General features: G+C 30.2%; 1 protein-coding gene across 3 annotated transcripts in view; it reads right to left on the bottom strand.

Annotated features, from left to right (window-relative positions):
• The window catches only part of LOC111029185 (monocarboxylate transporter 1), a 68100-nt gene that overhangs the window by 12910 nt on the left and 37333 nt on the right, over nt 1–17857 (bottom strand). The window contains exon 1 of one of the 3 annotated variants that reach the window (XM_022308091.1): nt 9709–10367. The exons of the other annotated variants lie outside the window; for them this stretch is intronic. Within the exon in view, the coding sequence (XP_022163783.1) occupies nt 9709–9717 (9 nt within the window). The 5' untranslated portion in view covers nt 9718–10367. Of the gene's footprint in view, nt 1–9708; nt 10368–17857 lie in introns of those variants that run through there. 3 annotated transcript variants of the gene reach the window in all.

Here is a 17857-nt window from a genome sequence, read left to right as displayed (position 1 = left end):
GGTAGGTACACAAAACCTATAATCTATATTTTACACGTCAATGATATAAATGACATATTGAGAATAATAAATTACTTTCAGTTTTCGTTTGGATTGTAAACTATAAGATAGATTCATTTAAGGATTGTAAATATCAATATGACTGCAGGGCAAAATAATTTTAATGAAATATACTCTCAACAAAGATCACGTTTAATTAAAAATAAAATACTTATTATTTAATTAAAAATTAGCACAAACGGGATGGATAATTCATTTTTAATTAGAAGTTTTAAACTCCATTTGAAAAAATGTGAACATAATTATTTTTGAAATAAAACATAAATTGATTAATTAAACATTGACATCGTTTACAAAATATAATAAACATTTAATCTCGTAACGATATATTGACTGTCATGTCTGTGCATCAGCTGTTAAAATAAATTTATTATTTTTAGAAGATTCTAATAAGGTTGGAACTATACTATGATTAAGTATTATTGTTTATTATATTAAAATAAGTGAGGTATCAAACATTTAAAATTTAAAAACATATTTATATTATAAGGGAGATTAAAGTGACAATTTACTGCACGTTCCTATATAATTACCTACCTACCTACCCAATTATTAATCTCCAGTGTATTTAATGAATAGTTTTTAAGTTATATCATACATTATTCAAAGGACAAACCAGTATTTTAAATGTTGACTTGTGTTGTAATCTGTATACAATTAATTGATTTAAATTATCTGGGCACCAGCATAGAAAATAATATTATACTAAATCGGAAGACATAGTCATCATGAATTACAATTGAGCAAAATACAATTTAAATCAATCATGGGCGGTGTTAAAAGCAAGACTAAAAAGTAACAATTAAAAACGTTTTGAAACATTTAACTTTTCGAAAAAAAATTCGTTTCTCTAACATCGTATTGTATAAAATATTATACAGTGACCTGTGGGTCAAACTGACAGTTAAACCTTAAACCGGTCACGCGAAGTTTCAAAAAGATAGGTAGGTAAGAAAATAAATAAATTAAAAACTCATAATAAAATAATATTTTTAAACTACGTTTTGGCAGCAACCTTGGCTAGGAATTGATTAAACCAATAAAATGTTACTCCTTTGAAAAATGACTCCAATTTATGAGAAAAATGTGTTTAATCTGATCAAGGACGATAATATACGAATTTTATTTTACGGAGTTGGAACATTTTAAGACACTAATTTTTATATATAATATGTATACTTCACGCATTTTCTTATAAATTTGTTTTATTACAGAGGCCACTTAACGTTAAACAAATAAGTTTGAGTATTCTCATTGCAATCAACCAGACGCATCTTAGCCATGCCAAGGAAAACCACTAACCTCGTATACCTACCGTAATCAGATAAAGTAAAAAGTATAATAGGTATATCATATTATTATCATATACAATATATAGGTATATAGCACAAGCACATGTACAAATAACAATGAAGATATTTTCGCTGACCTTCAAAAATAGAAAATCTACATATAAGTAAAGCTCACATTGATAATAGTTATCAATTAAATGAAAAACTAATCAAATTTTGCATTAAAGTAGGAAACAAAAAATTTCAAAGTGAACAAAGTTCGAGTTAAATATTGTTCAGACAAAAAGTCAGAGTTCTAATTATTAATCATTACAATTATGTTTATAAAATATTATGTACTTATAAAAATTACTACTTCCATTTTAATTTTACAGTTTGAAGTAGCACTTAACCACGAATAATTATATATGATATTGGACAACAACTTTACCGATGTTCTTAGTTTCTTACGTTATACAGCATTTCACTTTTCAATCGAATTTTATTGAGTTTACCTCCAAGTTAATTATGATAGTTAATAGTTATCTTGCAGTTTAATATTATTGCCATATTTATTAACTTATACCTTGTACTTTATACTTTATACCTGTATAATACTTTACGTATTTACCCTATAACCCAGATTCAGGCTTTTGGACATAAGACATTTTAGATTACAGGTACAAAGCCCGATTAAAAGAAATTGGGGCCTTCGTCTACATACATCTATCTAAATGCGTCTAGTCAGTGCACCTCAAATTGTTCCTAAATTTAAACTTATGTAGAGAAATCATTTCCAAATAAATCTCATATGCTTATAGGGCTCAATAGTACCATATAGTATCTACAATAACGTTAAATAATATGGCCGCAACAATATAATAGGTATGATTTCTCTTTTTCGAGTACAGGCGCAAGGGAGATTGCACAAACATAGTCGATAAAATAATATTTATTGTTTACTGGTCTATTGAATATCAATATAGCTGATTATACGAAATTGTTTTTATACATTTATTGTCCAGAGGTCTACGGAAATAAAATATTAAATATGAGGTTCCTAAATTTTCGTGGCTAAGTGCGTGTGCAGCGATTGCATATTTATAAATCTGGGTCCGCCAAACCAGCTTTTAAAGTTTTCTAATTTACATTAAATCCTATATAAGATATTATTTTGAACATAATATAAGTTATAACAGTCCGGACTTTTTCCTTGTTGGTAATTTGTTGTTCGACTTTTTCACCACAAAAAATGAAATCGAACTTCTTTCCCGAGATTTGTTACAATTCAAAAATGAACACTAAAAACTTCATTTAGGGGCGGAGAAGTATGTAGCTAGAAAGTCTATTTTATATCTGTTTGATTATTACCATACTGTTCAATAAATTTCATTTTACAAAAAACTGAATTTTCTATGAATATATTAAGTAAGTTATTTTACTAGTTATTACTCATATTATCCTTATGTACTGAACTACTTTTATATATAAATTTAACACCCATTAAAACTTGCATAGTTTCGAGCACAGTTCGAAGATAAACTTAATTTAATATAGCAACAACAATTCTCTGAAGCGACACTTAAGTATCTAAAAGTTGTAAAAATATAAAATAAAAATTGGAAACAGTAGGTAATTAAAAAAACTTTATGTCAGAATACCCGAGTATATAATAATAATATTATAACAGTACCTATACCATAAAGAATTAAAATATCTAACCAAGTGGTTTTACAATACGACGTGATATCTTTTAAGAATTAAACTCTTATTTAGAAAAGAATAATTATTCTCACATTTACTGTAAAATCATTCTTGAAATAATAACCTATTTTGAATAGTAAAAATGTTCTACTTTTTACAAAAAGTCCAGACACATTGACGCACCAGACCATAGTTACGACATTAATCACGTATACATAAGTACTATAGTCTATAAGTAGGTATTAATTTCAAAAAGTGAACGGTCACATCGCTATACAAAAATTTAAAACAAATTTAACATAACTATATGTGAACCAAAGTCTGATCAAAACCCTTGCGATGTGCTCTTACTTTCGAAATTAAAATACGTAATGACGACAATGACTGTTTTTCCCAAAGGCCAGTAGAGTCAGACGAGTATTTGCAACTATTACAGCAATAATTAGTTTCTATACATCCTGTCCACATTTGCTTAATGATTATTTATTTATTATAAGACGTTAACAATAAATCATATTATTTTTTTTTTTACATAATGATTCAATTTCATATTTAATTTCTTGGGTATATATTTAATCATATACATTAGAAGCGTATTCTGGGGAACGTTATCTAAGAATTAAAATAAAAAAGTGGTTTCGATCATATTGAAATTCTTAAGAAGGCCCAAGCTGACACCAGCTGACAAAACTGGTTGGGTGCATATTAATTCAAACACATATTAACTGCAACGCAATAATATTTTCGTGTATAAAATGTGTAGTTAACTATGGTTTTTTGAAAAATCGATAACTTACATAAGTAAACGACGTGCATAGCTTACAACGTACATTTTTATCTACATCTATTGATCAGTCACTATAGGGAACGGCAATGTTGTTACCCAAGAATGTCGAAACACAAACAGACCAGGTAAGGCGTAATAAATGTTTATTGAAATTAACTCCAATACTAAAGCTTACAGGTAAAGCAGTGCCTAATGTTAGCATATTAAAAGTATTTAAATTATAATATAGAGACAACCCGTGGAAAAAGGATCAACATTATCAATATATAAAATTCGAAATTTTTTAACACGACGTGTTAAACATATATATATTTTAATCAAGATTAGGTAGAGGAAGTCGTACCCAGTTTATAATGATAAGCAAACAAAAAAACCAATAACATTGAGGTACTGAATATAGATATAAACGCAAATTTAATATTCTGAGTACCAACATCAGTGCATTTCACACATATATATAAGGTAAGTATTACATAACTGAACAATGAGTTGCGTAGCACGATTGTTTATGTGATTAAGCTCAATAATTTATCATATATTCGAAAATAAATGGGATGTCTAAAACGTTTTTCAATGAAAAACAAATAATTTTCTTTACACAAATACAGACTGTAAAATTTATTGTGAATCGAATGAGAAAAATAATTTAAGATAATAGATAACTACATAAGTGCCTAATACTTTTAGCAGTTCGTTTAGCAGTCAGTTCAATAAATAAACTACACAATAAATTAACGTGTGGCACGGTGGTTAGCTAACTAGGTTAGGTTGATATCATTTCAGAACGTAAGACAAATAAAAAAATTTAAATCGATTTATATACTATCAATTTTTATTTTATCGTTACTCAATCAATTCACTTTAGATAACCATGCTGAACATCAATTAATTTTTTGAATTCGTGAAATTTATAAGACAATATACATTATAAGCGTTACAGCGAACCAATTAGTAATTTGTTTATTGACAGTAGTTTATTTACAATCAATATTCACTACTTGCAATACAGAAAGAAGAAATTGTAAAATACTCGTTCGGATCTCAAATTAATATTAACTGATTATATTATTTACGCAATAATTATGGTTGAAATTATAAAATTATTCCCATTTTCCGTGGTCTGATCAAGGCATTAAGTGAAAAGGTTAATTTAGAATAGAGCTGTATGCTTGAACATTTTCATATAAATTTTATTTCCCTGGACATTTTCAGCAACATTGAAAATGTTCAAGTTTTTTCAATTTTTGTTCTGGAGTAAGGTAAATTAATACCGGTAGAAGTAGACACAGGACGTAATCACGTTTTCAACTTAGGCGTAGTAATAATAATATTAAAAATTCGTGATATTACGTATTTAGTAATAATAACGAAAACTGCGATAATTATTATAATAATGATAGTGATAGTATACCGACTATGTTGTTGTAATACTCTATTGTCGGTAAATGTTTTGTGTTTCATTAATAAATGGTCAATAACTTAAAAAATAAATAATTAGATTTTTTTAGGAATGTTTATGAAAATGTACAACTTTAGTTTCGAAGAATACACAATTAATATATAGGTACTTATTTTTAAGTTCATCAATACACCAATAAGTTCCAGTTTTTGGGAACACAAAACGATGGCAGTTGAAAATATTCTTTTCTCTCAAAAACTATAAGTAATATATTATAATTACATTTTATTATAGGCACGAGTACGATTTATCTGCATGAGAGTATTAAATATTACTTATGCAAATTAACATATTGTACCTATATGAATAATATAGGTAGAGACTTTTAATATTTATACGGATGCGATTTCACCAAAAAAAAATAGTAAGTAAATATATTTTGTATTACAGATAATAATTATTACCTAATACCTACATTAATTGCTGAATTTCCGAGTAAATGTCGATAAGGAGAATATTATTTACATTTTACAAATGTTACAATACAACAAAATTGAATGTAGAATTTTTTATCGAGTTGATTCATTAGTTCACTAGTAGTAAAATAGTACCAAACACATGCATCAACACAAATCGGGTATATTTAATGAACGGGTGGGGTGCATTCTAATTCATCCAAATTTATATTTAACCTATACAGATTAAATTGAAACAAGTGTATCATAATCAGTCTACCTTTATATTTTAATCGGCAAGCCTGCAACAATAATTCTGTAAATATACATAAATAATAAAATTTCAGCACTAGGTTATTGTAAGCTTCTCTCACCTCTAAATCTCAATAAATTACTGATTTCCTATGGGCTATGACTAATGCAATGATAAAATATGTGAATACATATCATGCTACTACCTAACCTATAAGGCTATAACATATAATTCGAATTGATGATAAATAAGCATTATATTATGTGAAATTGTTGGAATTAGAAAACAACTAATGATTTTGTTCTAGCTTATACGGATAGTTTTAAAAGTAAAATATAACCACAAACAACGACAACTATTATCATTCAAAAGTCAAAACATAATTTATGTAATATGTACTTTTGTATTATTTAAGCACTTCGAAGTTCAGAATAAATAGTTAAAGATGCCAGAAATATTATAATATTCACTCGGAAAACACCGGGAAATTCTCCCTGAAATGCTAGACTCAATTGGAGATAACGAAGTGAAAACCTGATGTATATAACCGACTACTAACGTAGTCGACACAGTTATTAATGAATAAATAAATTGATATTAACGTTAACAATCGACTAAAGAATATTATTCTAAGAATTTATGAAAAATATTACATTAAAAATTATTTTATATAAAAAAATATTAAATATTTTGGTACATAATGTATGGGTACAAACAGTCTGTTTCCAATAATTACTTATTAATACATTTATTTTTCATTTACATCCGCAAAATCGAAGAATTCGTCCCAGAATTCGTTGCCCAATAAAATATAAACGGTTTAAGTCCTAAGAGCTTCCATATAAAGAACAAGAATGGATGGATGGGTACAGAGTTCGTTTCACATTCATGCAATATTATATAGAGAATGTATAATTCCCTATAATTTCACATATTTAATAGCAAATAATAAACAAAGTGTTTTACTAAAAATCAATAGCAATTTTAATAATTTAAAATTGTAAGTATCTAATAATTGAGACAATATATATTTCTATAGATTTTTGTTTTGAATGTCGATTCATCGGTTAACTTATTTATTGATTAAATAAAATAATTAGCTAATACATCTTATTAGATATAGGCAGAAATACGGTTTTTCCGAATTATAGGCGGTATTGAAAATTAGTTAGTTGTTTCCGAATTAGTAGCTGAGATTAGAACTTAGAATACTAGATATAAGAAAAAGTTACAATGAAATTAGTTTGTTACGATTAGTGATGGCTTAAGATGTTAACAAACAAATGTGTTTAACTCCACTCATAGATAAATAAGCTGACGTGTGTGACGAGGAACTTGAAGTGTAAAATATTAAACAAATAGGCCAGTTTTTATCTAAAACCTCGCAGACCACCCGTGTAACTACAGTGTACCTAGAGAAGCCAAGGCTGTTTAAAAGTATACTATACTTAGTGGTACAAGACACATACACACCTATAGTTCTACACAGGGTTTCACACTCACCCCAACCCATGCCATCAATCACATTTTCCATAAAAATAACTATGAACTAATATGCGAATGAATTCGAAACCACAGTAATCATGATAACCATCGGTTACTTTAATGGAAACTAAACATTAAGTAATTATACATTGCGGTCAACAAAAGTTCAACAAATCCCCTGTTCAAATATACTGATGGTGCAGTGCACCACGACTGTACCAAAAATTGTACAATCGAATATTCGAATTGCCCCAGCATACGAAGACGGGTACACTGCAACGGTTTTTGTTTTCGCGTTTACAGTACGACGTAACACATAAAAACTACCGACTCTATTAACTACCTAACTGCCAAAGTCCAATTATTAATATGTTTGTTTTTATCATAAACAAAAAAGTTATGACGAGACATTAGAAAACGCCGTTGAGACAGTTGGTCGCTAATCCGGTAAGACCGATCAACGTTTATTTTCAACATATTTACAAGAACCGAGAAAAATTAAAACTATAGTTTTACAATTTATATTAATAAATAGGTGATTTAGACCATGTTAGTACAATACATTAAAAGAGTACCAACCTAAGTTATAAGCTAGACAGTACCTACTAGGGTTAGTTATAAGTTAAGTTTGACCTAATATTTAACGACTTGAACTGTGTCTATTTGACATGACTAGTCAATTTTATAGTTAATATTCGGTATATTAATCATAAGAATAATTAAATATTTTGAAAATGGGTTAAACTTAATTATTAATAATACATACAAGTAGCTAACTGAATATTATACATCCATTAGTAACGATGTATGTAGTGGCGGTCAAGCCATGGGGAGGGGGGAGGGAAGATCCCCTTGTCCCTTAACCTTTTTTCTAATAGGTAACTTTTATATAATATTTATAAGACAGTAACCTGAAATTATATTTTTAATCACCAAATAGTGTGTGTTAAAAAATCACCCCCTCTCCCGTGACAAAATAATTTGATTACACTACTAGATAGATGTATGGTTTTTTTTTTCAAAAAACACTTTGTGGTAGTGCAAAAATATATTAGGTAGGTAATAAGTCTCTAGGACTTTGACAACAAATTGTTTTTAAAAAACAGGTACATTATTGAAAAAAAATAATAATTAGGTACCTATCTAAATAAAATCTTGAATAATTTTGGTTCAATATAGTTGTTTAAAAAATGTTTCGAATTTAACGGGTGGTCCCCTTAGCTTGACCTACATTTCGGATATCATTGATTTAATAACTGATAAGCGTAATCATGGATACGCAAAAGAAATTGTCGTGGACATAATGAAATTGTCAAATATTATAACTGTACCCACCAAAATATTAAATAACCACAATTAATTTAACGATAGGACGGTAAGTGGTGTATCGTACTAGAAAAATATTTTAACATCATATTGAAATTTTATTTTATAGCAAATATTTAAAAAATCCTAACCACAAAAGTATATCGACTAGAATGATAGATTACATAATATTATATTCGTATGGTTTTCGGGGCGATAGTAAGCCAGTACCATTGTATGCTGGCGTTGACAATCTGATATGATAAAAATTATTGTTGTTTTCGTCATCGTCGGTTGGTTAGATCAAATAGTGTGGAACATATCGTCGCTCAGGTGTTTTCACCGTTTCGCCTCCCACCCACCCACCGAAAGCACAACGTTAACGGCCCACTCGCGCGAAAAAAAATCGTAGTCTCGACCGCGATAACTGTTATCACGACGCGGGAGGCGTTGGACGTACACAAAAATGCGAAAACGACTTGCAAATTGTGCAATAAATATTTTACACACGCAGTTGTCAATAAGTAGGTACTAGGAACTTTTTTACCTAGTTCCACCAGTTCCGAGTTCCGTGGCTGGCGTACGCCACGCCGTCTAATTTTAGTACTCAAACCCAACGGCCACGGTTCGGATTGACCGGGAGCCAAAAATAAAAATCAACCTAAGCGAGCGCCCTAAATTTTGTTTTCCTCAGACAACACGCACGCCCGGCGATGACGGGGCGTGCGGAGCGGACGACAGGTCGACCCTTCTTCGTAAATCTAATCGTTCTTGTTTCAGTTATCCATATCAATAGGATAATCATTGAACTGAAAACTAGAGCGACCCGCGGTAGTGAAAAAAAATCCAAGAACTCCATAGGCCTCACACAAGTTTACAACAGATCGTTTATAAATTATTTTATCGATAACATATCAATCCCCCTCCCCCCACACCGCCACCACCGGCGACGGTAGCGGCGGCAGTCACCGACGTGTTTTCAAACTGACCTTAGACATGGCGGCGATTGGAGATGTTACGCGTAAACGACCACGAAAATCGGATCTTGAAGTGACACGGCGGCGGCGGTGTTAAGGAGATGCAGGCAGAACAGCAACAAAAGCCGGCCGGGCCGAGACGTCGGTGTGACCGGTGGCGTCGGGTGGACAAGAAACGCGGACGCGCGATCCAGACACCGGCGCGTTTCAATGGCGACAGTAAGATGGCGTCGTCTGGCACGTAGACATTTCGAACGCGCTGTATACACGGGTACGACGGTGTGTTCTCCGGGGGACAGTAACAGTTGTAGTACACCCTTGTGGCGTTACGACGATCGCGAACGATGTAGCTTCGTTGTTTGAAATCCGTCGCCGTCGTCGGCGCGCCGCTCGTCAAGATGACAAACGAAATTGATACGCCGCGTTTGCGGAACGGAAACGATTTGAATTATTTTTCAAAAAATTAAAATATTAAACTAATATTGGCGGCAGCGTCGATGGTCGTACACGGTGGTGGTACACTACAACAATACACAACAGTGAACCGTGTGTGTGTGTGTGTGTGTGTGTGTGTGTGTGTGAGCGCGCAGTGTGCTGCGGTGGTGTGCTGTGGCTATGGTAGCGCGGCAGCCTACTCGCACGTCAAGAAACCATGGCCGACTGACTGGCACACGGACACGGGGACGGGACGTCGGTCGGGCGACAGAAACCGTTGTGTGAACGACGCGCGGGCGCGTGTGCGTGTATACGTGTGCGTGCGTGCGTCCGCAAAGCGACCGAGCCAGCCAGCGATCGGCGACACGAAACGCTAGTCGTTACTCGCTACCGATCTCACTGACGCGGCGGTGGTGGACCGGCGGCAGTACGCGCGGTGTACACTGTACACCATTATTACACCGGTGCGGATGCCGGGTTGGACGTGCAAGTGTGGTGCAAGTGTGGTGCAAGTGTGCAACACGCAGGACGGCGCCGGCGGCGGCGAACGCAACAGCCATGTTATCTGTCGGTGACGTCACAACCTAGTGCGGCACCGTGGCCGCCGATATCTGTGCACCGTCCACTGCCGTCGTTTTTATTAATTGTTTAATACACTACAAACACATCGACCAAGTACCGACGCACATCGCGTTGCAGAATTCACGTTAGAAATTATATATTTTAACTTGTCTGAGTTTTTATTACGACGTTGTTTGCGTACGCGTTTTTCCCGTCGTGTCGTTAGTAATTTTCTATCGATTGTTAGCGGAGGCGGCGGTTATTATTACCTACGACCCATGGGCGCTGCAGATCGATAAACCCGGTCGTACATTTAATGTTAATATAATATTATAATATTATTAATATTGTGTATTAACCGGATTCGTCCGGGAAAAAAATTGGCAATTAATGAGCGCTCTGTATATTTTGGTTTTTGTTTAAAAGTATATCAGTTCACGGGCAAGCGGCGGTGTACCTTGCTTTGAGGACAAGTCCGACCGAAGCGGGCAATCCGCCTGAAGTTTGTTCGGTTAGGTTAGGCAAGGTTCCCAGGTATCCCACCTATCGAACGTAGTTTAAACTACTTTCTAAACCTTTTTGGTATCTTTAGGAATTATTTCTGAAATGTTCTTCAAAATCGGTCGTGTAGTTTTTTTGTCTATAAATCACAACGCACACACACAAATTGCCTTTTATATATATATATATATTATGTAATACATTGATAGATTATGTTATATTATACACAAATCGTCGTTTTTTCACCATCACCACCATACAAAATGTCTAAGGAGTGGTCGGAGGGGGTTGTTCATATGTGTAAATTGTTTAGTCACTTCCCCCCACCCCAAAAAAAATTCCTCGTGTCCACCAAATATTTGCAAAATTAACCTAGAAAGAATAATTAATTATGTTAATACGAGTTGATTTATATTTCTACGCCCCCCCCCCCCACTACAAATGTTTAACCACATATGAATATGATGGGGTGGTCCGACGTCTCCATATCACATTGCATTATTGTTTTGTAATATTATTATATAATATACCTACCTAATCCATGTAAGAGTGGTAGACGTTTATGTATATATACTTTCCACCGTGAGAACGCTCACCCGATTCTGAGCATCCCCCCGCGTCACCCTGCTATCAAAACCAGTTCCCACATGGCTGCAGGGTGGCATGTGAGGATGCGTAGAAAAACCGATTTTGGTTGGCTCAAGACTCGTTCTCTCGTTGGACGGGGTATAGGTAAGCATTACTACTTTATTTTTAAACTCGGAAGACCAAAACAACGCGCTGCGGTCGTCCCTGCAGCTATTGTTGTACAGTGTTTCGAATAGGAGGGTTTCACTTTTTAGTGTTTGATCAGACTGGAGATAATTTAACTCCATCGTATCCCGACTCACAAATTATGTGGCACAGTCGTTCAACTACTACACAGACGATTCTTTCATGTTATTATATATATAGTGTCTGGTTTGCTGTACATACGCATTGTCGTATTGTGTTTCGGAATTCGGGACGCTTCTTTCGTTTCAGACTACCTATTCATATTTGATACACACCCCCTGGGCACCGGCTGCTACTCGCACGGGATAAGATCTGTATTTTTTATGTTGACACTAAAATAGAATTGCACTCAAGTGACTTTTTTAAGATTCAACTGCTTAAAAAAAAATACCAACATAGTACATGATTATTTCTACAAAACTTGAGGGTTTAGGTAGCGTTTTTGTGTGACTTTGTTCGTAATTATTCATAGATACAGCAATAATTATAGTCTTGGCAATTTGTATAACAATCAATTTGACATAAATTGCTCTCATAAAAATGTAATCAAATACATTGTATTATGAAGATTATTATAAATATTTCGATATTTAGTTTATAATTTAAAAAGTAGGAACCTAATACAATTTGAATTCGAAATTAATTAAAGTTCAAATACAATTCATAATTAACTTAGTGCAATTATACAGATAGTACACGGTACATCATATATTATATGAACACATGCATAACTATACGTACGTTATGCAAACGTATAAAAAAATAAATATTGTTGATTTCCAGATAATAAATCTAATTAGGTGTTACAATTCGTTAATATAAGCAAATGTATAGATGTTTTTGAGAATGTTTATTTACTTATCTAATTTACGCAAACATGATAATTCATAATTCATAATAAACACATAAAAGTTATGAATGTAGTCATGTATGTACAAAAAACAAATATACCGTAGGTATACGTTAGTAAAATAAACAAAAATATAATACCGAAAACTTGTTTTTTTTTTTTTTCCAAACAACAAATAATTGGCATTTCATAATTTCGCCATTAGAATATGAATATAGGTGTATATATATTATATATTAGGTTATGTCAATTTTACAAAAATGTTAAGAATCGTTGAATTGTACATATTTACACTAACATTTGTTCGATAAAAATCAAAAACCATATTTTATTTCAAATTGGTCGACATTTTTGCGCATCTTTAATTTATATAAGTAAACATTTAATCAATACTTAGTAATATGTTTACGTCAACCAGTAATTAAAATAAAAATAAGCATGTATCGTTTGCCAATCATTTCTGGCCACAGCAAATTACTAAATATGCACGCATCCGAGTATAGTAAATTAGTAACCATAGTAAGTATTAAAGAATTAGCGAGTTAAATTATTGTGAGTTACATCATTTAAAAAACTCATGTGACATATATAAAAGCTATATGGACATTATTTTATTTTTTTTACATAAAATATAAATAGACGGTAATTCTACTAGACGTGAATATTTTACAACTCGGTACTATATAGCTAGGTATCATGACTTAACCTACATGTATACTACTTAATATTCTACTTAGGTACCTATATATTAAAATCTTAAATATTTTTACATTTCTAAGAATTAATAAATTAATATTGTAGGTATATAAAATGTTTCATTTAATATAAATATCAATTTAACATCATAATATCATATTATATACTATATTTATTAAGTAGGTAGGTACATTATCAATTATGAACCATTAAATACTTGTCTTTTCGTATATATATTATGTTTCGTTTTAAGAACATAATGTTTTTACGCAGATATTTCTACATATTTTATATAACATAATTTACTTATTTCCTTAAAAAAATATCGTGCAAGAGCAATATTATTCACTATATTACGTCAATACTCAATAGTGAATAATTCATATTATTTAATTTTATATACATACATACATACATACATTGATATTAATTTAATATATGGTATATTTGATTGATATCTGAAATTTTAATTATTCAAAAAAATTGTATTAACATTGTCATTACATTAAATTATAGAACAAAATATGTTCACTATTCAATATAGTAATATATCGTACATGGTCACATGGACATGGATATTATTTAGTGACATTTAAGGCATATACGCATATAGGTAATTAAATATATAAATGGTATTATAGTGTATACATCTATATCAATAGTTGAATTATCGATTGTGTAATCATCTTTGTATGGTTGAACCAGGACATTTATAAGCGCTTTCAAATCTACTATACTTAGGTAGGCAATTAATAAATCACAATAGTTTAAAGATGTTAGTTTTTTGATTAAATATTTCATTGTTGTTGCACGTGAACATACAACATAATTTAAAACAAACATAAAGATAATAATGTGCATTGAGACTTGAGAGTTAACGTAGGTAGAATTATCCACTAATAGGAATGGGCATTTACACGTTGAAAATACGGTAAAGAGCATATTATTATTTAAAAAATAGATAATAATATAATATTATAACATAATTAACTATACTTTTTTCTTGAACAATATCATATTATATTCGCATACCACAGCGTACTTACGTAGTTGAAAAATAAAAACATGTTTACTGCGTGTATCTGCATGTTTTTTTATTTGTATATAGGTAGGTACAATAATATATTATAGACTTAAATTTATAAGGAGGTCCAAATATAGGAATTTCTGAGAGCGTTTTATATTGATATTGTATTAACTTATTAATTAATATAACATTAATCAGTAACCAGAACCAATAACGCATATTTATAATATATATAGACATATATCGTTGCATAAATTGTTACCAACAATTATAGGTAGGTTAGGTTAGGTACCTTTTGCATTACCATGTACATTTCCGATATTTATCAAGGATAATATTACGTGATTATTTGTTATTATATATCGGTAATGAGTTGATAAAATATCTTTGTAAAAACAAATGTGGATTCTATTACCTATATTTGTTTCTGTGAATGGGGTTAAGTTCAGAACAATAAATCAAAACATTCTTAGTCGTTAATCAAGAGTTCTCCTCCTTCACTACATATACTTGTATACATCCTTAGACACCTACAATTGTAGCCTCCCCCCCACAAGAAAAATGTCCCTTATCCAACGTATTTGAAATATTGATTAATCTGATTTAAATATTGAATTGTCCAGTCCACAGATAATTATTGTTCTCGGAGTTATTTAAGAATTAACGATATTTAAATTACAAATCAATAAAAATTATTATTATTAAATCTTTATTATGAATTTGGATGTAAATACACAATTTTATTGATGCAGATCTCTTAATTTTTTTTAAAAATGAGTACGTTTCATAACACCCTAAATAAAATAAAACTTTTTCATATTACATATTAATCATAATTGTACATATTACAATAATATACAATCTAGTGTCTACCTTTTAGAGCATTTTAACGATATCATTGTACCTATTGATATTACTATTCTTTTTACTTTTTAAGTTATTTACTTTATTCTCAAATTTATTTTTGAATACAATTTATAGGAGGAAATTATATTTTCAAATTATTCCCTAAAACATCAGTAAGTACATCAATGTTTCGAACCTCAGCCATAGCCCATATATTTTGTAGGTATAGTTAATTTTTCTGTAACGGAACTATTTCTGCTTATACTTGATAATAGTATAATTGTGATCTCCTTTGCATGTTATCCAGATAATATTAAATATAATGTAATAATATGATCAATATCAGAAAAATAAAAATAAATTTCTAGTTGTGCCAATAAACGTTATATGTTTTAAGTAGGATAATAGTGAAAAATATCTACTATATAATATTTATATTACAGTAATATAATATAAATATTAAATTGTTTATAGACTGACTAATAGTTTTAAAAATTTAAGTATGAGAAAAAGTGGAAAATGTTTTAAAATTAAGCAAAATTATGGATTGCTAGAAAAAAAATTACATGCAATAAATTATTTATGAACTTTATATTTTGCGTATAAAAATCTATAAGCGTTGAGCTTCACAAGTGAATAATAATTACATTTTACTAGAAATTCGGATATTACAGTTACAATTAATTATTTATTAATTATATTTGAATGGTAGGAAATATATGTTGTAGACACATTGACACAAGGCATATGAAGAATTGATAAAATGTTTATAAAATGTTGTATCTAAATGTATCTGTTCTAAACTTCTAAATAAGCCAAGGAAAATAATTAGGTTCATTATTTTAGTGTCAAAAATGAATATAAATGTTAATAGTGAAGTTTTAATTTTTAACAATTCTTAGATAGGTATGTATTAACAGTACAAATAAATACGTTTAAAGATTGTTTTAATAAACTATCATTTACATATTGTGTCAACATCCTTTAGCCATTTTCAATACAAGAAAAAATGTTTAACTTTTACTGCACATCAATCATATGAAGGTCAACGTACTATACAGGTGAATACATTTACTGGTTTATAATATTAATGTAATATTATTTTATTTTGCTATACATTAATATAATTCGTGTTTAACATTGCATATTGAATTCACGTTGTTAGACGTTTGCAATAATTTAAAAATAATGCGAAATGACGCCCATAGGTACGAAAAATAAATCAGAGCTCTCTAAATACGTATTTTTAATTTAAAATAGTAATGATGAGTGTATAATTAAACTATTATGAAAACTCTTATTAACTGTCTTTATTAGACATTACATTTTATAATAAGTATATTTGATAATATACCTAGGACCTAGGTACAATTAATTGTATTATGTATCCAACGATCAACCTGAATTATACACAAAATTATACTTATGTGTAAAACCAAAAATGTACAGCAATTACAAAGTTATTTATATCGACAACTGGTACTAAAACACTTGTAGAGTAAATATAGAATTATTATTAATATGCTATATTAGTTACATTATAATATTATGCAAAATATATATTAGACAATAATTATGTGTATACTGTTTAGTAATTTGCGATATAGACATAAAGTACTAAAAAATAAAAGTCCAATATGTAAACACTAATAATATCCGATTGATATATAAACATTATTATAAATTATAATAATGGTTAGGTATACTTACATAGATTGGTAATTAAAAGTAAATAATAATATGCGTTATTCATATTATCATAAACGTAAATATACTAATATCAATAAAATTAATCTGAGGAATGATAAACCTGCAATAGCTATTATAACAAGTGACATTCTAATCAGTAGGTACCTAACAAAGTGTCAAATAATATTTTTAATTAATTTAACGAGCTATAAAACAGACAAATAATCTAAATAAATTACGAAAAATTGCATTAAGTTTTAATTATTGAAAACACATACATGATAGTATAACACATATGTATTTATGTACTGTATAATGTATATAGCCATATAGGTATTATATAATAGCAGAAATATTCTCTTACCAAGTGAACAAAGATCAAGGTTAACATACGTCATCACTACTAGCATAAATTCTAATTAATCGTAATGTTTTTCTTGAGAAATACTATGTCTATTAAATGAAGTTGACGAATTGAACAAATTATAAAATTTCACAACACATCTATTAATTATTATTGTTTAAAACAACTAAAACGATTTTGCATTTGATATAACTTGTTATAGGTGTGCACGAATCGTAGTATGTAGTTAAAATTGGACGTAGAGAGAGAAAAATTAATTTTTAAGAAAAAGTAATAGGTAGGTCTGGCATAAACACTTTTCTCGTTTAAATTTTTAAATTGCATGCCACAATTTATTAAACATCATTACGTATATTACGTATTTTAAAATAATAATGACGTATACCTATAACATTATTAAATTTAAATATGCAGTTTT

This window comes from Myzus persicae, unplaced genomic scaffold (genome assembly GCF_001856785.1).
Source record: "Myzus persicae strain clone G006 unplaced genomic scaffold, MPER_G0061.0, whole genome shotgun sequence".
In the NCBI taxonomy this organism is placed as follows: Eukaryota; Metazoa; Arthropoda; class Insecta; order Hemiptera; family Aphididae; genus Myzus; species Myzus persicae.
The sequence above is the reverse complement of the archived record's forward strand: the minus strand, read 5'-3'. Positions and strand labels throughout refer to the sequence as shown.